We start from the raw sequence: 23,971 nt of genomic DNA on the forward strand, positions 1-23,971 counted from the left end.
AAACCAAACTATTTTTTATTTTACCAGGTGTAAGGGTAACTGAGCTATATATAGCTGCTTTTCAGAAGCGACCTGGCCACAAATGATTGCTCAACGAAGTAGCTTGTCATGTGGAATGTATATATAGCAGCAGCCAAATAAACGCATGATGTTGATTCTAATGTGGAGGGAAAAACCGGAGGACCTGGACAAAATCCACGCGACCACGGTGAGAGTCGCAAACTCCAAATATACAACAGGCGTCATGGTTAGGATCGAACCCACGATCTCCTGTATACCAGGCGAGGTAGTTAACATCTCTATGAAGGCTACAAGGGGATGCCACGGTGGCGAGCGGCCGGTGCGTCACGGTGGGACAAAACACAACTCGCAGAGGAGAGCTCAACAGGGCCCTCGTCGAGTGGAGAGGCGGGGAGTGAGAGGCCGACAGAGGAGCTCCTGCAAAGACGGCGCGGAGGAGAGGGTGCGGTTTTTCCCCAAGAGGGCCGCTCTGAGTCAGCGCTCTTCACTGTCTGACTGCGCTTGACTCGTCCGGTCCTTCACGCGGAGTTGGAGCCGTCTACGAGCCCATGAGCTGGAGCCGTCCCAACGTTCCATCCACGCTGTCGATAATTTACTACAGCACCCAGAGTCAATTCATGATTAAACACAGCCATCGATTAGTTAACAGCTACTGGACAACAGTGAAAAAGAGCTTCAGAGCTCACCGGATTTCTCCATGATAAGTAAAGATTGTGATTATGAACAATTCTTGGCTGTTTACCAGAAGGCAATGTAGCAAAATCCATTGATCTACTGTACTTCGACGATCCTTCACCACAGTAGTCACACTGACTACCATGGTGAAGCAAGGTCATATAAATCCCAATCGAGTAATTTGCAAGTTATTGAGATGTATGGCCAATGCCAGTTACGTTGTCTATGTTTTTTCACTATCGGAATAAACCAGAGAACCTGGAGGAAACCCATGCAGAACAGGGGGACAACATAGAAACTCGATGCAGAGTCAGGAATTACAACCCAAGTCCTTGTTGTTGTAAGGCGCGAGTGTCCCCACTGCGCCTCCCGGCTACCACTCTGCCAGCCTCGCCTCTCTGCCATCATGGATACAGAACCCGGCTCAATGAGTGACAGGGTTGTCCAAGCGCATCCCTTTTTGTCAATCCACCGCTGAGTGATGGCCTTCTCGCTCCGTGCGGGACGTAGGGGCCGTTTGGCCGTACTTTAACACACCGGTCAGTCCGGGTCGCTGAAGGTGGGGGATCATGGACGTGGCAGAGTGCATCGTGCTGCACTGCGCTCTTCTGCCCCCGCAACGTAGCGCAGAAGCAGCGGCACCAGCAGCAGCATATAGCAACCGGCTGTGGCGGAAGCCCGTCTAATTTATTATCCAGGCCCAAGTTCTGCTTAGCTTCTGAGATCTGATCTGAGATTTGTGCATTTGACGAGGTAAAAGTTTACGAGAGCCTAAGCTCACCGCCGATCCAGCACTCTGGCCGAGCGTCTAGCGGAAGAGGTGGAGGAGTGGGGGGGGGGAGGAGGTGGCAGACGAGGAGCTGCCTCCACAACGTCTTCTTCATTTAATGATCATCACGGCTGCAAATCAGGAGTGGCTCTGAGCATCGCACCTGTGGTCACCAACTCACGTTGAATTACAACAAAAGTAAACTACCCCACACTGAACCACCGACACCCACACCTACACACCGACACCTACACACCCACACACCAGGTCCTCATGTGAGGCTGAGTCGACCTAGGGGAGGGTCAGGACTGGTTCAGATAATCGTCACTGATGATGGCCGTGAGCGGGAATCTAACTCGGGTCGCCAGGTTCGTAGCGCAGCACACTAACCAGTACCCTACCACTCCCACCACACCCACCCACACACCGACATGTACACACCCACACATCCACACCGAACCACTCACACCCACAGGCACCCGCAACCACCTATCCTCACACACTCACGCGCACAAACCCACCCACACCTAACAGCATGGACCAACCCGTACACACTAACGTACACGGACCCATCCGTTGACCAAAATGCCCATCCACTCGCCTGTAACTCCGTGCCTTGCGGAACACTAATAATTAATCACTAATAACGCACACTCCGAGCACGCCCAGCGCTCTCCATCGGGCAGCGAGTGACTGCCCGGTGGGGAGCGTCTCACGGGAAAGGTCGCAATCACGAATGCTGCTCGTGGATGCTTACACTCGAGTTTGGGACCAAACAAAACAAGCGCTGAGTGTCTCTCTCCGCCGGCCCATCACAAGTACCTCGCTTCTGCCTTCGAGTGCTCTACGGAAATTGCTGAGTTTTCCAAAACCGATGGCGGTGAATTGTCTGTCACGTTGCGTGCGTGTCCTGCGCGCTGTATTTTTCGAAGCGGAATTCTCTTGTGTGTTGCGAGGTTTAGTCACCGCAAAATCTGTAGTCAATGTCACAAGTTGCGCATGAATGTAATCGTGCATTCATTGAGGTGGCTCAGAGGTGGCAGAACCCGGGTTCGATTCCCAATTTGGGTGCCTCTATTCTGCACGGGTTTCCTCCCGGGTTCTCATGTTTCCTCCCATTGCAAGAATAAAATAAACAATGTAACCGGTATTGGCCCAATGCTGAAATATCCCCTGCAAATGACTCAACCGGGATTAAAGGCACAGCATCGTCGCTCCCCGACTGCGAAAACACAGCAGACTTAATGAATCACAGCGCCACCTTTCTTCGCGATAGCAAATACCAAATATGCTACATAATTGATATGTCTTGACTTAAAGCTTACGTTACTGCAGTAATTCAAATTATTTGGGTCTTTCGGTATCTACGTGACTTTACCGAAAGACCCAAAGAATATAATTTCTATGATTATTATTATGCAGTTTAAGACGCCAAAACACCAACAGGGGTCGTGTAGCGGGGCAGCGGTCGGGTCGATGATATTGCAATGCAGGGCGTGACCCCGACATGACCCTGCCACCTCAACACCGGCACAAATATCAGAAACGCGCACGCGTGCACATCCACTCACGTGCATCCCCTGTTTATGCAGCGTCAAGAGATTATCCTGCAGGGTAAATATTCCCCCCCAAGACATTTCTCTCTCTCCACACTGTTTCTGGTGAGTCTCAGACGAAGCCAAGTTGCCAGCAGCAGCGTGGAGGAGGCTCTGACTCAGCAATCGACTCGCAATCGCAAAGTTCTGAGTTTGCATCTCCTCATCAGAAAGGAGTGGCGGCGTGAGCGGTCAGGCAGCTGGGGACCGATAGAGGAAGGAGGCAGGGACTAAAGAAGAATAGTGCGGGGCCTGCCTAGATTGCTTGGCTGCTATATATCGCCACATGTTGAGCCACTTCGTTGGGCTATCATTTGTAGACACGTTGCTCCAAGAAAAGAAGCTAATAGCTCAGTGGGCTTTACCTGGTAAAATACAAAGAATTAATATTTTACTTGAGTGATTTGTTTACCTTTCCGATACTTTGCACTGCTAGCTGTTTTTGGTTTGTGTGTTGCTGTAACTTTATAGCTCATCGGATTCCTCCAGTATGAATAAATATTCTGATTCTGATAACAGAAGCACAGAATCAAACACATGCAGCAGCAGAGCTCTAGTGGCGCAAGATGCGGCGACAGGCCGACTCGTCGTTGATCAACCACCGTTGCTAAGGTCAGGCCCAGAAGAAAATTTGAAGTGGACGGCAACCAACGGCACTTTTGAAGGCTTGAGAGATAATAATGAATGTCTCCTGACGTTATGACAAGGAACTTGGGGAGACAGAGGGAGAAGGGAGGAATTCCAGACCAGTGGGAGGTAAGAAGCAGAATGAGAATGCTGCAAGCTGCAGGGTGGTGGTGGTGGTTGTTGCACGCAGGATGGATGCCAGGGACGCGTCTGACAGTCCCCAGCATGGGTGGAGGAATCAAGAAGTGAAGTTCACGGCAATGGTAGCCATGGCAGCAGCGATTGTTGTTGTTGAAAAAAAAGCCCTGAATTATTTGTTAAAATCCCGAGCAGATGCACATCAATTAATGTGCCCTCGCAGTGAGAACAGCCTTGTACAGCACGACACATTTATTTCTGCTTTCATCACATTTAATGTCTCCCCCTCCCGCCCCATTTAAAGGTCGCTCATCACGCTCCGCGCTCCAATTACTCGCAGGATGGCAGAGGGGGCCGAGGGGGCGAAGGGGACCAAGGGGGCAGAGGGGGCGGAGGGGGCCGAGGGGGCCGAGGGAGCCGAGGTGGTGGAGGGGGCGGGGGGGAAAGGGGGGGCCGAGGGTGCTCCACTACCCAATGGCCGCCCCTCAACACCAACAGCGTGGACGTCGAGGTGACGATACCACCACTCGCCGCTTCCGCTCACTGCTCGGCGTGCGCGACACGCCACCAGATCCCCCGTGTAGCCCACACGGGCTGTTCGGGCAAGTGCTGTTACCAAGCATCTATGAAGGCCAGAATGGCACAGGGTGGGTGGCCAGCATCACGCCAGGGCACCTTTGTTTGCCAATTGCTGACGTTTTTACACTATGCCAGCTACTTATTTTGAGGCTGCGTCGACCTAGGAGAGGCCCAGATATTTGCCAGTGGTGTTAGTCATGAGCTCAAGTCACTGAGTTGGTAGCGTGTTGTAGTGGTGGTGGTGGGGGGGGAGGTAACGGGGCGGAACGGCGCGGCGTTGGCGCCGCTAATGAGCGCGCTGGGTCATGGAGCACCATGGGCCCTCCGTGCCCCTCGCTCCGCCTAATGAGACGCTCCTAAATTCAATTACCGATTCAAAGCAGAGATCAAACGGCCGCCATTTAGCCCCGTGGCAGTTGCCCATGGGCACGCGCCGTTAACAAGCGCTCACTCGCCAACGGGGGCGCACTCGGGAGGAGTACGGTGCGCCCAGCCGCCTTTGTCTCTCTACAGTGCCGACGTCAGCGACCCCAATCGTGCTCGCCGTAGCTCACGACGTAGCTCCGCAGCAGCCGATAATACCTGTCACGCATTGGTGGTCGCCCCATCCAAGCATTATCTAGGCTCAAGCCTGCTGAGTCCTCAGGTTTTTCCCTCCACATTTAGAAACACTTCTTTCGCACCGTACATAGCCAACCGTGCTAATCGGATGTGCAGAGGAAGGACAACAAACTAAACACAAAATGCAGTTCTAAAGAAATGAGTTTTCAATCTGTCGCCAGGTCGCTTCTGAATTATTTGGCCAATAAAAAAATGAACGTAATAAGCCACTTCGTTAAGCTATCATTTGCGGCCAGGTCGCTTAAAAAAAAAGAATTAAGAGCTCAATAGGCCTTACCTGATCAAATTAATAGTTTAGTTTTGAATAGTTGTTTAGTTTCAGCATCTGAGTCCTGACGACTTCGGGTGCACTGCGGTCGATTTGGTAAAAGGCGAGGCCCGTGTGTGCACCAGGAACCGAGTATGCGTCCCAGGTGGTTATGGGTACGGTTGCAGCCCAGGTTGCCCATTCCAGTTTAGCGGAACCGAGACAACGGGCCTGGGCCCTGGTGGCTGCACTGGACTGCGGCGTCGTTCAACGTGAAATGGCTCCCGCGCTCAAACGACCATCAACAGGGGCGGACGTCTCCATTGGCCACGGCGCTACCTGGATTGCTTCTGATTTACACATTCCCCTAGCAGAGGTCATGGGGCAACCAATGCCCAAGCAAATAACCCGAATGGCCACTGGGCAGGCATCCCAGTCACCAGTCCCATGTGGGTCCACCCCGGAGAGGTGCACGAAGCACCCAGGGCAGGGTTCCTCAACTCTTGTCCCATCCCCCCGCGGTGCAGATTCCCACGATCACTAATCATCAGGTGCGTGCAGTGTACATTGGACACTGTGGGGTGGCGAGAACCAAAAATTGAGATTCCTGCCCGAGAGGATTCCCCTCCAACAACCCGGAGTAACCCCCCCCCCACCTCCTGTGCCCTCCTAGGGGCAAGGCTCGGGCTGGAGGCTCGTACCTCAAGCGGGCAACGAGTCCCAGGGTCACAGAGTTCAAATAAATATCTTAAAGTGGCACTGAGCAAGCGACAACGCAATGCACTACATGTCCAACACACCAGCTGACACATCCGGCGGGAGGCAGGGGAAGGGTGGGGGGCGAGGAGTGCGGGGGGTAGGAGGTGGGGGGGTTGTGGCCGGCGCTCACTTGGGTGTAACAGGAGGCTCGTCCACGCGGTTGTGAAGCTGCGACTCGTGCGACTTGCTGCGGCTGATGGTGGGCAGGCTGGGCAAAAGCGCCAGCGCGCCCAGGCCCAGCCCCGAGCCCGAGCCGGAGCCCAGCCTCCGCTGGTGCTTTGACATGGCGGCGGGCAGCGCCGCCCTGCGGGAGGCCGGGGGCGTGACGGCCGATTGGACCTTGGGGTTGCTGCTGCCGCTGATGCTGCCGGCCACGCTCATGCTGCTGGTGCCAGAGTTTACACCGCCGACGTTGCTGCCGCTCGTGCTGCCGGTGGATGGGCGGGGGCCACGTCGGGTGGCCGCTCCGGCGGCGCCTGCGTTGCCGGTGCCACGCCGGCCCAGGTCCGGGGAGGAGGGCAGTGAGCGCGAGCCTTTCGCGGCGTCGCCGGCAGCCTTGGCCAGGCCCAGCATCCGCACGGCGTCGCACGACTCTGGGGGGTGGCGGCCGGGATTTCGGAAACTGATCACGGGCTGCGTGAGTAGGACGTCCGGACTCAATACCTCAAGGTCAGGGGCGGCGGGGCAGCAGCACACGTCGTCTTTCCGCGAGGACGGAGGATTTGCAGCAGAGGTCACTCGCTTACTAAGCCTCAGCGACTCAAATCGCCTTGCACCTCATAGCTTCTCAACCCTCCCAATGCCCTGCTGCGATCTAGCCGAGGGGACACCCAGTGGCAGCTGTCCTTGCATGGAACACGGTACACACAGCACCAGCTCGCATGTTGGCATTAGCCTGCCAGTAGGCCGACCACGGTCTCCTTCTAACGAAGTGGTTCTCAATACCAGCCAGTGGCAAGATGTTAACTACCTCGCCTGGTATATAGGGGTCGTGGGTTCGATCCCCACACTGGTGCCTGTATATTTGGAGTTTGCGTGTCTCTCTCCCTGTGGTCACATGGAATTTTCTCTGGGTCCTCTGGTTTTTCCCTCCACATTTAGAAACATGCGTTTAGAGTATTTGGCTGCTATAAATTTCACACGATAAGCCACTTCATTGAGGTAACATTTGTGGTCAGGTCGCTTCTGACAAAGATCTACATAGCTCAGTGGGCCTTACCTTGTAAAATTAAAAGAAGTTTATAGATTAGTAGTTTACATACATCCAATTATAGTTCAAAACAGCAATCTAAATTAGTCGAATTCAATCACATTAAATTAATGCAAGGAACAAGTGAATTAAGAGGTAGGTTGATGTGCACATTCTCTGGACGACAGTCGACTACTTTCATGATTTGATTTCTAAACGACTGAAAATCGTCACCTGCTGCTTGATCATTCACAAGCTGCCAAGTCGTTGACTGCGAGTGACCGATTCAATGATTTAGGGTCCGTTCCTTCAAAGTGGATGAGGCCAGCGTGAGGCTGAGTGGGATCAAAGTTGATTTCTCAGCCGAGTGTACAATTTAACATTCGTCGCACTGGTCACACGGGCTGATTTCATCGCTCCATCTCCATGCTAGACGTGCTCTATGGACAGGACTATACTCGACCGCAGTCGGAGTAAGCGGCGGCACAGCCGTAATGTTGCAAGTTCAGATCGCGGTGAGGGAACCCATTCCGCCTATCACCATTCGGGATTTTAAGCACTGGCTCAGGGCAATCAATGGAGATAAGTTATTATTATTATTATTGTGATGCTCATTTACCTCTCTTTCTTTTTAAGGGGGGTCCTGCCAAGTGTTCACAGCAGGGGGGCGATGTTGCTGCTGATGTGTGTGATCCCTATTGAGTAATGTGCAGGAAAACGTTCAGCATCGGAATGCTTTGGGCAAATCCAGCTACATTGAGGATGTTTTATTTAATTATTGAAGGAAACCAGAGAACCCGGAGGAAACCCACATGGAACAGGGGGAGAACATACAAACTCCACAGAGAAAGGCGTCGAGGTTAAGAATCAAACCCAGGATCTTAACGCTGTGAGGTAAGGGTATCACCTCTGCGCTGCCACCCTCTTCCCCTAGTTTGTCGCGTTCGCGGCCCCTATTCGTGTCTCTGTGTCTCAGCCACACTCGCACGGGAGACGTGGCTGCGACACGGCCAGGCAAATATCCCATCCCCCGCTGCGGTTAATGGCTCATTCTCTGTGCAAATGAGCCATGGGGTGGCACCCGCGTCCCGTGGCAGGCCCGAGCGGGCGCCGGGGACGGCCTCCCCGTCGACTCAAGCGTCGCTCACTGCGCTCCGCTGGGACGCGGCGGCGTGTCCCAGATACGTCACCGTCAGCGCGAGTGACGGGTCACGGCCGGTTCAAGTGCTCTTCGCAGAGCCGCACTTAACGATGGAAGCAGTGAGTAGTACCAATTTGCCTGAAGACGTTTTCACGTTGGCAGGTGACTCAATCGTGAAATACCGCACGTCGTGCAGTCCACAGTGGACGTTAAAGATCCCGTGATGTTATCCGAAGAGAACAGGCCACTTTTTGCTGGTGTCAAGGTCTAAATTTGTTTTTGTTTTTTATTGCACCACAGAGTTCTCAAGTTGGTTGACACACAGCAACATCGCCCTCGACTATGAAACGACTGTGTTAAACACAGCAGTGCATTCGTGATGATATCCTGGTGCTGTAGGAATGGCGCGAATACCAATTGTGCTAAATCGTTGCTGTTTTTACCTCCCATGACAGTCGGATCAGAAACATGCACCAGAAGAGAAACATGCACCAGAAGAGAAACATGCACCAGAAGAGAAACATGCACCAGAAGAGAAACATGCACCAGAACAAGCAAATCAACAATGGTGGAAAGTGTGCAAAGAGGACTGTCGAGGTGCATGCCTGGAATTAAAGGGATGTTTAAATAAAGTAATTTAAACTATTCTTATTTCATCAGGCAAGGCCCCACTGAGCTGTATAGCTCTTTTTCAGAAGCAAACTGGTCACAAACGATGGCTCAATGAAGTGGCGCATCACATGGAAATTTGTAGCAGCAGCCAAATGACTCTAAATGCCGTTTCAATGCCGACGGAGCGCTTTAGAAGCGTCTAAACGCACAGCACACCGACCACCCACGGAGGCCGTGCGCCATGGCGAGCACAGCGGGCGACTGGGGCCGTTCGTGATGGAGGGTCCCCCAGAGCTCCCCCTGGCGGCGGCTCTTCCGCCAGCAGTGGCGCGTGACTGCCATTGCGGGTGCTGCGCCTTTGCCTCCACGCCGGACCGCACACCAAAAGGGAGGAATCAAAATTCCAGGATTCGTTCCTTTCTATTGGCCGCCACCAAATCAGTCACCCGTCGGGCAACACCGCAGCACTCCACTGCGGCGCCATGGGTCGTGAGCCAAACCGCGGGGGAAGTCATCCGCACCGTGACAGACGACGTCACCGAGCCGTCAAGGCCCGCGACAACGCGCCCATTAAACCGGCCGACAAAGCCGGCGGCGCCATGGTGTCCGGGCCACTGACCTTGCAGAGAGAGGGGGGGAGCATGCGGACATCCGCATGATGCCTGTCCCTGCCGCGAGGTTCACCATGACCTCACGGCAAGACACTGACACACCGTGGGGGGACGGTTTTACCGTCACTTAAAACTAAAAACTATTCTGTTATTTTACCAGGTAAGGCCCCACTGAGCTATGTAGCTCTTTTTCAGAAGCTACCTGGCTATCACAAATGTTAGCTCTACGAAGTGGCTTTTCACGTGGAAATTTACGGCAGCCAAAAAACTCTAAATGTGGAGGGAAAAACCGGAGGACCAAGAGAAAAATTAATGTGACCACGGAGAGAGAGAAACGCAAACTCCAAATACACAGGCGTCAGGGTCAGGATCGAACCCATAACCTCCTGTATACCAAGTGAGGTAGTTAACATAACGCCACCGCGACGCCACCCCTGACTTAACAGTCTTATCAGTCGGGGGTGGTGCTGCTTTACCTGAGACTTCACTACCAGACCCCTTGGGCACTGCCTGTCCCTCCCCTACCCAACTAAGATCCACAGAGCATCCTGGCCTGTGTGCGAGGACAACACAGTGTCTGTGCACCACCAACCCATATCCAACAGGCGCAGCTCGGTAAGTGCTTGCTCACACTGCTACTGGCCGAAGGGCTTCCACTCGAGGAAGTTCTTGAGAGCCCTTCTCAAGGGTATTTGGGCTACTCTTCCATGCTGGGTAGAAATCTTGGAAAACGTGGGAATACCCACACTTTACCGCAGCACACATGACCTGACAATTGAATAACTCGGAACCACTGGATTGCAGGACCAATGTGCTAACCAATGGCCTGGCGTGCTGGCCTGAACAGAGGGCGAGTGAGTGAATGTGAGACATCCAGCGGGTCAGTGAATGAATGAGCAAGCAAGCGAGTGAGTGAATTTATCCGTGATTGAGCCAACAAAATAAACGAGTGAGCGAGCGAGTAAGCAAGCGGTTGAGCGGGCGGGTGAGCGAGCGAGTAAACGAGCGCATTTCTGACCGGGAGAGAGCTGCACGGTGCCGTTGCTGTGCGCGTGGCGGGAGCGTGATGGGGGCGACGGCGATGGCGGCGGGGGGGTCACGGTGACGCCCATGGGGGACTCGGCGTGCCCCTCGTCCGGCCACCGGATCACCACCTCGTCGGCCGGTACCTCGCCATCTGCGTAACGAGACGGCCGTCGTGGTGCTCAGAGCACCCCTCCGAGCTCGCGACGAGCAGCGACGTCCCCTCCCAGCTCGCCGGGATTACGCGGAGCGACGTCACACCCTGTCACCACCAAAAACTCGGCAGGACCCTCTTGAAAAGAGTCTTGAGACTCAGCGAGGCTTAAGTGGGTGAACAAACGTGATGATATTAAATAAAGTACAACACTCTTGTGCATGTGCGTGGCCACCCCAGCCCCAACCCCTGAAGGCGAGGGTTACAATCTTGGCCGTGTAGGTCACCCAAGTGCTTGACTGAGTGTGTCTGAGTGACGCGGGCGGCTGCCTGGGCAGAGGCAACGAACGACGCCGGACGCGGAGCACCAACGGAAAGCTGAGATTACATCCCGAGGCAGCGGTCCACCGCGCCCTCTGGTGGCCAAGGCTATAACGACAGTCAAGACCCAATTCTCAAAACACCAGAAGTAGATGCCACCACCGCCATCTGTTGCGCAGCGGTTGAACTTACGACTCCGAACAGGCAACTGGACATTTGGACAGGTTTGTTCGTATCCCTGAAATTTTGTAAGTAGAATGTTTGTAAGTTGAGGAGTCCCTGTACAGTAGATCATCGATTATCTGGCGCACGATTATTCGGCTTCCAACATTATCCGGCGGTCTTGGGCCAATCTGGTGAAACTGGCATAACTGCTCCAAAGGCTGTACCAATCCGGCGATCGGCACCATGTGCGTGACAAAAAGAGTAGCTATTCTTGATTTCTGTGTCAAATATTCTAGACAGTACATTGTACACTACATACAACTTAAACAATGAAAATACTGCACGTGTATACGTTTTGCATGACTAATAACTACAGTAATAAAAACAGAAAATATACGCGGTGCGATCTGGCAAAAAGTGCGTGTAATTCGGCATTCGCTGGAGCACCGGTCTAAAGGCTGCATCAGTCCGACGATCGTCAAACACGTGGTCGTCCAACAGATGGTTCATGAAACAAGAGCGTAGTAGTACGTACATCACCCCATGTAGTCCTCGAGATTGGAGTGGTAAGTACGGTAAAGTAAATACGGTAACTTTTTACAGGATATTTATTTTTGTCTATATGTATGTTTATTTATGATCATTTCATATAGTAAACATTTTAACACTAAAAAACATATAACACCTAAAACATGTCATATAAGAATGCCGAAAAATTATCTATTTTAAATAATGATGAGTGATAATTATCTGGCGTTTTTTTTATTCCTGGCGCCCCCTCCCTCCGAAGCAGTCAGATAATTATAATCGATGATCGACTGTATTCATCATCCCACGCTTGATTACCCAGTAAAGTGTCCCTGAGACTTAAGCATATTTTCGGGAGGGTCCTGCCAAGTTTTAGAAGTGGGAGGGGAGGCGACGTTGCTGATGTGTGTAATCCTGATGAGTAATTTTAGAAGTTTTCAGAATTGGGATGCTTTAGCCAATACGATTTGCATTGCATATGTTTTTTTGTGATTGGAGCAAACCAGAGAGCCTGGAGGAAACCCACGCAGAACAGGAGGGACAGAATACAAACTCCACACAGAAAGGCGCCCGGGTCGGGAATTGAACCCAGAGGGCTTAGCGCTGTGAGGCGAGAGTGCCAGAGCCTTGACCGGGTTTTCTTGGAGAAGTGCTGTGGGAAACCCCTCCCTCGGTCGTTCTCCAACTCACGCAGCGTGCCGCTCGGCCACGTTTACAAACTGGTCCGTTGCCTCATGACGCGACGCCAATGGCACAATTGGAGCAAATCTTTTTTATTCATTCCATAAAGATTGACCGATCCTCGCACAAGTGCTGTCGGGACATCGCTGCCACTGTGGTGGTACATGGCAGTAGTTGTGGATGTGTGTCGTTGCTGCTGTTGTGTACCTGTGTAGCTCTGCACGAGACGTAAGGAGGCCAGGGCTGCATTCAGGCGAGCGCACCCTTTATACTCGGCTCCCATGGCCGCCATGGCGTCGCTCACCTCCGCGTCGCTCATCGCCAGCAGCACCTCGAGCGACGCAACAACGGTGGCGCCACCCACCGCGCCCGCTCCTCCCTGCAGCACAATCGCACTGTCAACATCAACAACACCAATACCAACACCACCATCACGTCAACCCCTCCACCCTGCGACATCTCCACCATGTGTTTGTTTTGCAAAAAAATTCGTCATTTTGCCTGCGTGAGGCAAGAGGTTGTCACATTCACAAAGATGTTATATATGAAGAAATATATAGTAATACATTACAATTATTAAGCGACTTTCTGGAAAAGAAACTCAGAGGTACGGACGGTTATTGGGAGAAGCGCGAGCAAGAGAGAGAAAGTGACAATGTCACAAACAGAGCTGTGTTTAAATACTGCCACCCTCTGAAATCACGAACGGAGCGGGGTTTAAACACCGCCACCATCTCTAAATCACGAACAGAGCGGGGTTGAAACACTGCCACCCTCTGAAATCACGAACAGAGCGGGGTTTAAACACCACCACCAACTCTGAAATCACAAACATAGCGGGGTTTAAACACCACCACCATCTCTGAATCACGAACAGAGCGGGGTTTAAACACCGCCACCATCTCTGAATCACGAACAGAGCGGGGTTTAAACACCGCCACCCTCTCTGAATCACGAACAGAGCAGGGTTTAAACACCAACACCATCTCTGAATCACGAAAAGAGCGGAGTTTAAACACCGCCACCCTCTCTGAATCACGAACAGAGCGGAGTTTCAACACCACCACCAACTCTGAATCACGAATAGAGCGGAGTTTAAACACCGCCAACATCTCTGAATCACGAACAGAGCGGGGTTTAAACACCACCACCAACTGTGAATCACGAACAGAGCGGGATTTAAACACCGCCAACATCTCTGAATCACGAACAGAGCGGGGTTTAAACACCGCCAGCATCTCTGAATCACGAACAGAGTGGAGTTTAAACACCGCCAACATCTCTGAATCACGAACAGAGCGGAGTTTAAACACCGCCACCATCTCTGAATCATGAACAGAGCAGGGTTTAAACACCACCACCATCTCTGAATCACGAACAGAGTGGGGTTTAAACACCGCCAACATCTCTGAATCACGAACAGAGTGGAGTTTAAACACCGCCAACATCTCTGAATCACGAACAGAGCGGGGTTTAAACACCACCACCATCTCTGAATCACGAACAGAGCGGGGTTTAAACGCCGCCAACATCTCTGAATCACGAACAGAGCGGGGTTTAAACACCGCCAACATCTCTGAATCACGAACAGAGTGGAGTTTAAACACCGCCAACATCTCTGAATCACGAACAGAGCGGAGTTTAAACACCGCCACCATCTCTGAATCATGAACAGAGCGGGGTTTAAACACCACCACCATCTCTGAATCACGAACAGAGCGGAGTTTCAACACCACCACCATCTCTGAATCACGAACAGAGCGGAGTTTCAACACCACCACCAACTCTGAATCACGAACAGAGCGGGGTTTAAACACTGCCAACATCTCTGAATCACGAACAGAGCGGGGGTTTAAACACCACCACCATCTCTGAATCACGAACAGAGCAGGGTTTAAACACCGCCAGCATCTCTGAATCACGAACAGAGTGGAGTTTAACCACCGCCAACATCTCTGAATCACGAACAGAGCGGAGTTTAAACACCGCCACCATCACTGAATCATGAACAGATCGGGGTTTAAACACCACCACCATCTCTGAATCACGAACAGAGCGGGGTTTAAACACCACCACCATCTCTGAATCATGAACAGAGCGGGGTTTAAACACCACCACCATCTCTGAATCATGAACAGAGCGGGGTTTAAACACCACCACCATCTCAGAATCACGAACAGAGCGGAGTTTCAACACCACCACCATCTCTGAATCACGAACAGAGCGGAGTTTCAACACCACCACCAACTCTGAATCATGAACAGAGCGGGGTTTAAACACCACCACCATCTCTGAATCACGAACAGAGCGGGGTTTAAACACCACCACCAACTCTGAATCACGAATAGAGCGGGGTTTAAACACCACCACCATCTCTGAATCACGAACAGAGCGGGGTTTAAACACCACCACCATCTCTGAATCACGAATAGAGCGGGGTTTAAACACCACCACCAACTCTGAATCACGATCAGAGCAGGGTTTAAACACCACCACCATCTCTGAATCACGAACAGAGTGGGGTTTAAACACCACCACCATCTCTGAATCACGAACAGAGCGGGGTTTAAACACCACCAGCACCATCTCTGAATCACGAACAGAGCGGGGTTTAAACACCGCCAACATCTCTGAATCACGAATAGAGCGGAGATTAAACACCACCAACATCTCTGAATCACGAACAAAGCGGGGTTTAAACACCACCACCATCTCTGAATCACGAACAGAGCGGGGTTTAAACACCACCACCACCATCTCTGAATCACGAACAGAGCGGGGTTTAAACACCGCCAACATCTCTGAATCACGAACAGAGCGGGGTTTAAACACCACCAGCACCATCTCTGAATCACGAACAGAGCGGGGTTTAAACACCGCCAACATCTCTGAATCACGAATAGAGCAGAGATTAAACACCACCAACATCTCTGAATCACGAACAAAGCGGGGTTTAAACACCACCACCATCTCTGAATCACGAACAGAGCGGGGTTTAAACACCACCACCACCATCTCTGAATCACGAACAGAGCGGGGTTTAAACACCGCCAACATCTCTGAATCACGAACAGAGCGGGGTTTAAACACCACCACCATCTCTGAATCACGAACAGAGCGGGGGTTTAAACACCGCCAACATCTCTGAATCACGAACAGAGCGGGGTTTAAACACCACCACCATCTCTGAATCATGAACAGAGCGGAGTTTCAACACCACCACCATCTCTGAATCACGAACAGAGCGGAGTTTCAACACCACCACCAACTCTGAATCAAGAACAGAGCGTGGTTTAAACACCACCACCATCTCTGAATCACGAACGGAGCGGGGTTTAAACACCACCACCATCTCTGAATCACGAACAGAGCGGGGTTTAAACACCACCACCATCTCTGAATCACGAACAGAGCGGGGGTTTAAACACTGCCAACATCTCTGAATCACGAACAGAGCGGGGTTTAAACACCACCACCAACTCTGAATCACGAAAAGAGCGGAGTTTCAACACCGCCAACATCTCTGAATCACGAACAGAGCGGGGTTTAAACACCAACACCATCTCTGAATCATGAACAGAGCGGGGTTTAAACACCACCACCATCTCTGAATCACGAACAGAGCGGGGTTTAAACACCGCCACCCTCTCTGAATCACGAACAGAGCGGGGTTTAAACACCACCACCATCTCTGAATCACGAACGGAGTGGGGTTTAAACACCACCACCATCTCTGAATCACGAACAGAGTGGGGTTTAAACACCACCACCCTCTCTGAATCATGAATAGAGCGGAGTTTAAACACCACCACCATCTCTGAATCATGAACAGAGCGGGGTTTAAACACCGCCACCATCTCTGAAATCACGAACAGAGCGGGGTTTGAACACCGCCACCATCTCTGAATCATGAACAGAGTGGGGTTTAAACACCACCACCATCTCTGAAATCACAAACGGAGCGGGGTTTAAACACCACCAACATCTCTGAATCACGAACAGAGCGGGGTTTAAACACCGCCACCATCTCTGAATCACGAACAGAGCGGGGTTTAAACACCACCATGATCTCTGAATCACAAGCGGAGTGGGGTACCTGGGCGCTCTGTCCCACGGCCGGGGAGCAGCACACCAGAGGGCGCGGCGCGGGCACCCACCGTGCAGGGGAGCAGCCGCGTCCGTGCTCATGCACGGATCTGTCCTGACCAAGATCTCCTCAGCGGTGGCTTAATAATTCTCACGACTGGATTGAACATCGACGCAAGGTGCCGGTGACGTTTCGCATCAAACGGCTTCGGATAAAGCCACCCCGGGGCCGAACCACCAAACAAACGCCGGCTCACTGCGAGTAACCCGCAGGGTGGACGACGGCGGTTATCGAATTCAGAAACAAACATCAGCCCTCGGGTAGTTAGCTGAAAATACAATCTGAATTTCAAGCATTGCTCACTTGAAATAATTATGAACTACTTTCCAGGGAACAAGAGTGATTCGCCAGCATCTCGATTTATTTTCATTAAACTTTTTTTATCTGAAAAACTCAGGAAATGAAGAAATGTAAATATCACTCCTGAATCAAATATGTCCTATATTTTTATAACACCCCTACCTACCTACCTACCCACTTATCCACTCACCTACCCACACACTTACCCACCTATCCAGCTACCTATCCACCCACCTACCTTGCAACCTACCTACCTAGCCACAGACCTACCCAGCCACCTGCCTAACCACCTACCCACTTATCTACCGGCCTACCTACTGACCCACCTACTGACCCAGCTACCTACCCAACTACTTACCCACCCACCTACCCACCCACCCACCTACCTACCCACCCACATACCCACCCATCCACCTACCTACCCACCCACCTACCTACTTATCAACCTAGTCACCACAAGAATCAGCTGCATGTGTGCTTACCCATGCAACTACCATCCTACTTCCCTTGCTAACTTGATATCCACCTACCTACCTGCCCATCCATTTACCCAAAGGGCTGACAAAGATTTTACAGAACCCTACCGACGTCATCGCCTGCAGTGGTAGACGTCACAGGCTGTCGCCTGGGAAAGAAAATGCAGGTGGTGCAAAATTACATTTCAGATGTTTCCCCCCCAGGAGGCAAGGGTGGGGGGTCTCAGAAAGTGCCACCAACAGCACCAAGTGGCACGGGTGGCAGTGACGACGGTGCTGATTCTCGCGCCTCAGAAAGAAGGGGCCTGGGTTCGATTACCGACTCGGGCGCCTTGCCCTGTGGAGTGTGTACGTGTGGAATGTGTACGCGTGGAGTGTGTACGTGTGGAGTGTGTACGCATGGAGTGTGTAGAGTGTGGAGTGTACAGTGTGGAGTGTGTAAGTGTGGAGTGTGTACGCGTGGAGTGTGTACGCGTGGAGTGTGTAAGTGTGGAGTGTGTACGCGTGGAGTGTGTACGCGTGGAGTGTGTACGTGTGGAGTGTGTACGTGTGGAGTTTGTACGTGTGGAGTATGTAAGTGTGGAGTGTGTAAGTGTGGAGTGTGTACGCGTGGAGTGTGTAAGTGTGGAGTGTGCAAGTGTGGAGTGTGTAAGTGTGGAGTGTGTACGTGTGGAGTGTGTACGTGTGGAGTGTGTAAGTGTGGAGTGTGGAAGTGTAGAGTGTGGAAGTGTGTAATGTGGAGTGTGTAAGTGTGTACGTGTGGAGTGTGTAAGTGTGGAGTGTGTAAGTGTGTAAGTGTGGAGTGTGTACGCGTGGAGTGTGTACGCGTGGAGTGTGTACGCGTGGAGTATGTACGCGTGGAATGTGTACGCATGGAGTGTGTAAGTGTGGAGTGTGTAAGTGTGGAGTGTGTACGTGTGGAGTTTGTACGCGTGGAGTGTGTACGCGTGGAGTGTGTAAGTGTGGAGTGTGTACGCGTGGAGTGTGTAAGTGTGGAGTGTGCAAGTGTGGAGTGTGTAAGTGTGGAGTGTGTACGTGTGGAGTGTGTACGTGTGGAGTGTGTAAGTGTGGAGTGTGGAAGTGTAGAGTGTGGAAGTGTGTAATGTGGAGTGTGTAAGTGTGTACGTGTGGAGTGTGTAAGTGTGGAGTGTGTAAGTGTGTAAGTGTGGAGTGTGTACGCGTGGAGTGTGTACGCGTGGAGTGTGTACGCGTGGAGTATGTACGCGTGGAATGTGTACGCATGGAGTGTGTAAGTGTGGAGTGTGTAAGTGTGGAGTGTGTACGCGTGGAGTATGTACGCGTGGAGTGTGTACGCGTGGAGTGTGTACGCGTGGAGTATGTACGCGTGGAATGTGTACGCATGGAGTGTGTAAGTGTGGAGTGTGTAAGTGTGGAGTGTGTACGCGTGGAGTATGTACGCGTGGAGTGTGTACGCGTGGAGTGTGTAAGTGTGGAGTGTGTAAGTGTGGAGTGTGTAAGCGTGGAGTGTGTAAGCGTGGAGTGTGTAAGTGTGGAGTGTGTACGCGTGGAGTGTGTAAGTGTGGAGTGTGTAAGTGTGGAGTGTGTACGCGTGGAGTGTATAAGCGTGGAGTGTGTACGCGTGGAGTGTGTACGCGTGGAGTGTGTACGCGTGGAGTGTGTACGCGTGGAGTGTGTACGCGTGGAGTGTGTACGTTCACCCCCTGTTCTGCATGGGTTTCCTTTCAGGTTCTCTGGGTTTCTCTCCATTGCTGACGACATAATGGGTGTTGGCTTCTTTGCACTTGGTGTGGATTTCCTGGGTGAATAATTACTTGATTAGTTCATTTTAAAATATCGTGATCCTAGCCCCGAAGATAACCCATTGGTGGCCGATTGCATGGCAGCCAGGGGAAAGAACTCGAATAAAGTTGTATTATTATAATTGCAATAGTGTACCCAGGAAAGCCTTTCTGACCCTCAAGTCTTTTGAAGGAGGGCCCAGTTGCTGCTATGTGTAATCCAAATTGAATAATTTACAGGTATTTTTTTCAATGTTGGGATATTTGGCCAATATCAGTGACATTGTGTGTGGTCACCAGCCATGGCAGAACACTGGAAAACTCAAGAGGAAACCCATGGCAGAAAAAGGCACTTAGAACCGAACCCGGTGTAACAGGCTAAAATAACCCCTGCCCCGATTAAACCGGGTATAGTTTAGCCCTGGTCAGAGTATACTCGGGGGGATAAAGTGTCCTAGGCTAAACTATACCCGGGGGTTTAAACTAGACTGGGCCATTCTAGATTTGAAGCTTTCGTGACTGCAAGGATTCATATTCTTAGGTTTTTTCGGTAAAGTCACGAAGGTAAAAAATTACTTTTATTAATTTAAAATTTTTTACCTACGTGACTTTACCGAAAAAACCTAAGAATATAGACTGGGCCAGACCATACCCCTCCAAGCCAGAATATGCCCCATGTGAAAGTTCAAACAAACTTCAATCGATATCTAAAAAACGTATAAATGGAAGTAAGAATATAAATTTGATCAATTGAAGCATTTTTAGGGTTAGGGAAAGGGTTAAGGTTATTATTAAAGTTTTTTCTGGTTGAAGCAATCAAAGTCTGTGTTTACAATTTTAAAAAATGTGTAAATCGCTCAACACTATTACAGTACTATCATGGGGGTATGATTTGGCCTAGAGGGCTATAAATTTGCCTAGGCCATAATATACCCGGGTATAATCTAGCCTAGGCCGTTTAAACCCCGGGTATACTATGGCCTGGTGGTATACTACGGCCTGTTACACCGGGTCCTTCTTGCTGTGAAGCGTGAGAGTCAGCACTGCCGCCACTGCCACCCGTGCCACCTGGTGCTGTTGGTGGCATTTTTAGAATGCCCCCCACCCTTGCCCCTGGGGGGGAAATATCTGAAATGCAATTTTGCACGGTCTGCATTTTATTTCCCAGGCGACAGCCTGCAGGCGATGACGTCAGTACGGTTCTGTATAATAATTTGTCAGCTCTCTGCCAATCCCCATGCTGGCTGGATTAACAAACAAACGCACAATTAACACCAACGCTGTCATTCGTGAGGCAATCGGGCAATCGTGACTCACCAGCGTCACCACTAGAGGGCACTCTGGCAGCTATCTGGTGTCGCGACGACACAGGGAGAATTCACCCTGTGATGCAGATTCAAACACCACGGCTACAGCGGGTGCCCACTGCAACCGCCAGCATCGCTTCCACGACACGCCGGCTGACGGGCGGCTGAACGTACGGAACACGCCAAAGAACAACGGCCCCTCTAGGGTACGTCCGCCACGAAGACGGAGCGATGAGATCGGTTCGCGTGTAGGAGCGAGACACGTTGTGGCATCGCGAGGCCGTGAGAGATGCAGACAACTGGGAAAGACCTTCATCCAGCGGTGGATAGATCACGGCCAACGATCTTTTGGCATGGTGGCGAGATGTTGACTACATCGCCTGGTATGGCAGAGGTCGTGGGTTCAATCCCGAAACCTGACGCCTGTTGTATATTTGGAGTTTGCATGTTCTCCCTGTGGTCGTGTTGATTTTTCTCTGGGTCCTCTGGTTTTTCCCTGCACAGTTAAAATCAACACGCATCTAGAGTATTTGGCAGCTGCTATAAATTTCCACGTGATAAGCCACTTCGTTGGGCTATCATTTGTCGCTTCTGAAAAAGAGCTACATAGCTCTGTGGGCGTTACCTGGTAAAGCAAAACAATTGTTTAGTTGAGTTTTTTTGTTGGATCCTTCCGTCAATCACCACACCTGGTTATGTGAAAGCGGCAGCATGGGCTCCAGAAAACCTCCTGGAGAAAGCGGACGACACGTGGAGGGGCGGCGGGCGGGGGAGCGAGGCCCTCCACCCACGCAAGAGTCAGTCACCTGTGCCATGGGAAGCTGTAGGCCGACGAGCCGCAGCCAGTGTCCGAGCCGTGGGTAGCCTTGCGGGCTGGAGCAGCGCTCCTCGCGAGGCACGCGGCTCGCGTAGGTCAGCTGCTGGCTGAAGTAGCACACCAGCTTTCCCTGCACACGGACGGATGCCACACACACGCACGCACAAAGACAGAGATATAGCCTCGACAGACTTTTGGGACGGGTGCCGTTAGCGAGTAGCATCTATGAAGGCTGGCACGGCACGCGAGGGGGTGGGTGGCCAGCACTGTGCCCGGCCGCCTTTGTCTCCCTAGTGGCGATGTGTACACATCGCACCAGGTACTCATTTGAGGCTCATTCGACCTAGGGGAGGCCCAGGACCGGTTCAGATAATCGTCACTGGTGTTGGCCATGAAAGGGAATTGAACTCGGGTTACTGGGTTCATAGCGCGGTGCGCTAACCGCTACACTACCGCTCCCACACACACACACGTGCACACACACACCACCGCACACAGCACGTGCGGGGCCTGCGTGCCCGGGCACGTGCAGCGGGGAGGGTAAAGGTGGCTCTGTGGCTGTGCGAGTGGGGACTTGAGACCTGGGCGGAGTGGGGCAGGGCAGGGCTGTGCAGGGAGTGAGGGCAGGCCCGAGGTGTGTGTGGGTTGCTTGCATGGCTGTGTTTGCTCAGAGGAGTGCGAATGAGCGTGTGAGTGTGCGCGCGATGAAGAGAGGCCCAGCCTTGTTGCGCACACTTGAGGAGTCAAATGAAACACGCACGTCACCGGCTGCGTCGCCAGCAGTGGATAAACGACAGACAAAAACACCGTGGCCCTGAAATAATGACACATTGGCGATGTTTCAGGTAGCGGCCCTTCTTCATAGCGCATCGATGTAGGATGAACGGCCACTGCTCGAAATGTCACGTTTCAATAAATGTCCTCTCAGGGCCATATCGGTCTCGGTTAATACGTTGAGTTCTTGTGACGAGGAGCTCAGGGAGATCACGACGACCGCACGGGCAGCGCTGGCTTGGCACCGCTGAGGCCCTGGGTTTGAGTTCGGGATTGGCGCCCTCCCCACCATGCTGTGATAGCGAGTTAATGATCTCAGCCCAGTCACTAACTGTATAAGAATTTACCGCGGCTTACTGCATTTGCTTTGTGCCTTCATTCGTGACAGATACAATTTGCGGGGCATTTAAAATATGTGCCCCGAACGTGCATTGGAAGCCGTATAGAATTGACCTCCGAAGTAGTTCTATAAGAGGATCTTCAGCAACCGTTCTGATTTGATGTCACAGTACAGAGTTAACAATGGATATGAATCGTCACGTGACCTGATGCCAATAAATGCGGTGTGGATTTATAAAACGGAGTCTAAAAGCAACATAATCTCAAGAAGGGGCACATAAACAGTGGCCATGCTTACTGGGCAGAGAGAAAGAGGCAGGTCAGAGGCTGAGGAAAACAGTAAGGCCTCGAGCCCAGACTTGAACAGGGGCAGGGAGTTGACAGCACAAAGGGCTGGGGGGAGGGCGATCCAGACCGTAGGTGACCTCCCGCTGAGCAAAGGTTTAAATTACACCCATTAGCGTACAGGACAAACGACGAGATGGAAAAACAAGGATTTGCTCCAAAGTTGAAGCTGCCGGCAGCCCGAAGGTGGCCCTGCTGGGTTTTTGTAAGTGTGTGTGTGGCGAGTGGTTTGGGGCTATAAGGGGGATCTTTATTATTTGATCTTTGTGGTGAGCGGTAGTGTGTTTAGTTGGTTGTCCTTCCCCCGCACTTCCAATTAGCATGGTTGGCTACGTGCGAAAAGAAGTTCAACATACAGACACGGTATAGTGGTCAGTGCGCTGCGCTACGAACCTGGCGACCCAAGTTCGATTCCCACTCATGGCCAACACCAATGACGATTATCTGGGCCTTCCATAGGTCAACTCAGCTTCAAATCAGTGCCTGGTGCGGTGTGTAAACATCGCCACTGGGGAGACAAAGGCGGCCGGGCGTGGTCCTGTGCCAGCCTTCATAGGTGCTCGCTAACAGCACTTGCCCCAACAATCCGTTAAAGGCTGTACAGGGGATATTTGTCTTTTGTGGGGAGCGGTGGCACAGTGGTTAGCTCAATGCAGCAAGAGGGGTGTGGTGCTCATCTTTGTTGGCAGCACTGAGCCAATGGTGCCGATTATAGATTACTATGGCAAGGGCAGTCCCTCCATAAAACAGCTACTGACGACTTCCCACAATGCAGTACTAATTTTATTGACCCCAGAGGCATGATGGGCAGGGTTGATCCCGGACCAAGATTTGAACTTCTTCTGATGGTGGGTTGCGTGTTTTACCCACAGTGTCATCTACCCGTATGCAGAGCACATGCACGGAACAGAAAGGCACACTGGGTCTCTGATAATGAATGAGATAAATCCCTTAAGGTTGTACCGTACTAAGTCAAGGCATCCCAAATGTATTTGCCTCCGACCGAATCACCCCAAACCCCGCCCGTGTCGCCACGGAGTGATGTTGGCGAAGCCTACTCGGTGCTCCTCCAACACGGCCATTATGGACCGCCCTGAGTTGCGTACTCAATGAGATGTGAATGTGAAGTAATGGTCACAACCTCCACAAGGACGCCACACACTTCAGAGTCGGATTGTTGCATTATTTCCCACTTCCCCAGTTTGACTCCACGGTGGCGAGATGTTAACTACTTCGCTTGGTATACAGGA

At 51.8% G+C, this 23,971-nt stretch overlaps 1 protein-coding gene across 4 annotated transcripts in view; it reads right to left on the reverse strand.

The window, feature by feature from the left end:
• The window catches only part of LOC144730852 (kinase suppressor of Ras 1-like), a 132,305-nt gene that overhangs the window by 76,800 nt on the left and 31,534 nt on the right, over nt 1-23,971 (reverse strand). For all 4 annotated transcript variants that reach the window (XR_013587871.1, XM_078611625.1, XM_078611626.1 and 1 more), the window contains exons 2-5: nt 21,253-21,393; nt 12,664-12,835; nt 10,603-10,761; nt 6,162-6,624 (exon numbers count right to left, since the gene is read on the reverse strand). Coding sequence is in view for 3 of the 4 variants with exons in the window: in XM_078611625.1 (XP_078467751.1) it covers nt 6,162-6,624; nt 10,603-10,761; nt 12,664-12,835; nt 21,253-21,393 (935 nt within the window). In the remaining variant the exon portion in view is untranslated. The remainder of the gene's footprint in view (nt 1-6,161; nt 6,625-10,602; nt 10,762-12,663; nt 12,836-21,252; nt 21,394-23,971) is intronic.

The sequence above is a fragment of the Lampetra planeri genome, chromosome 37, assembly GCF_965212315.1.
Source record: "Lampetra planeri chromosome 37, kcLamPlan1.2.h2, whole genome shotgun sequence".
Classification (NCBI taxonomy): Eukaryota; Metazoa; Chordata; class Hyperoartia; order Petromyzontiformes; family Petromyzontidae; genus Lampetra; species Lampetra planeri.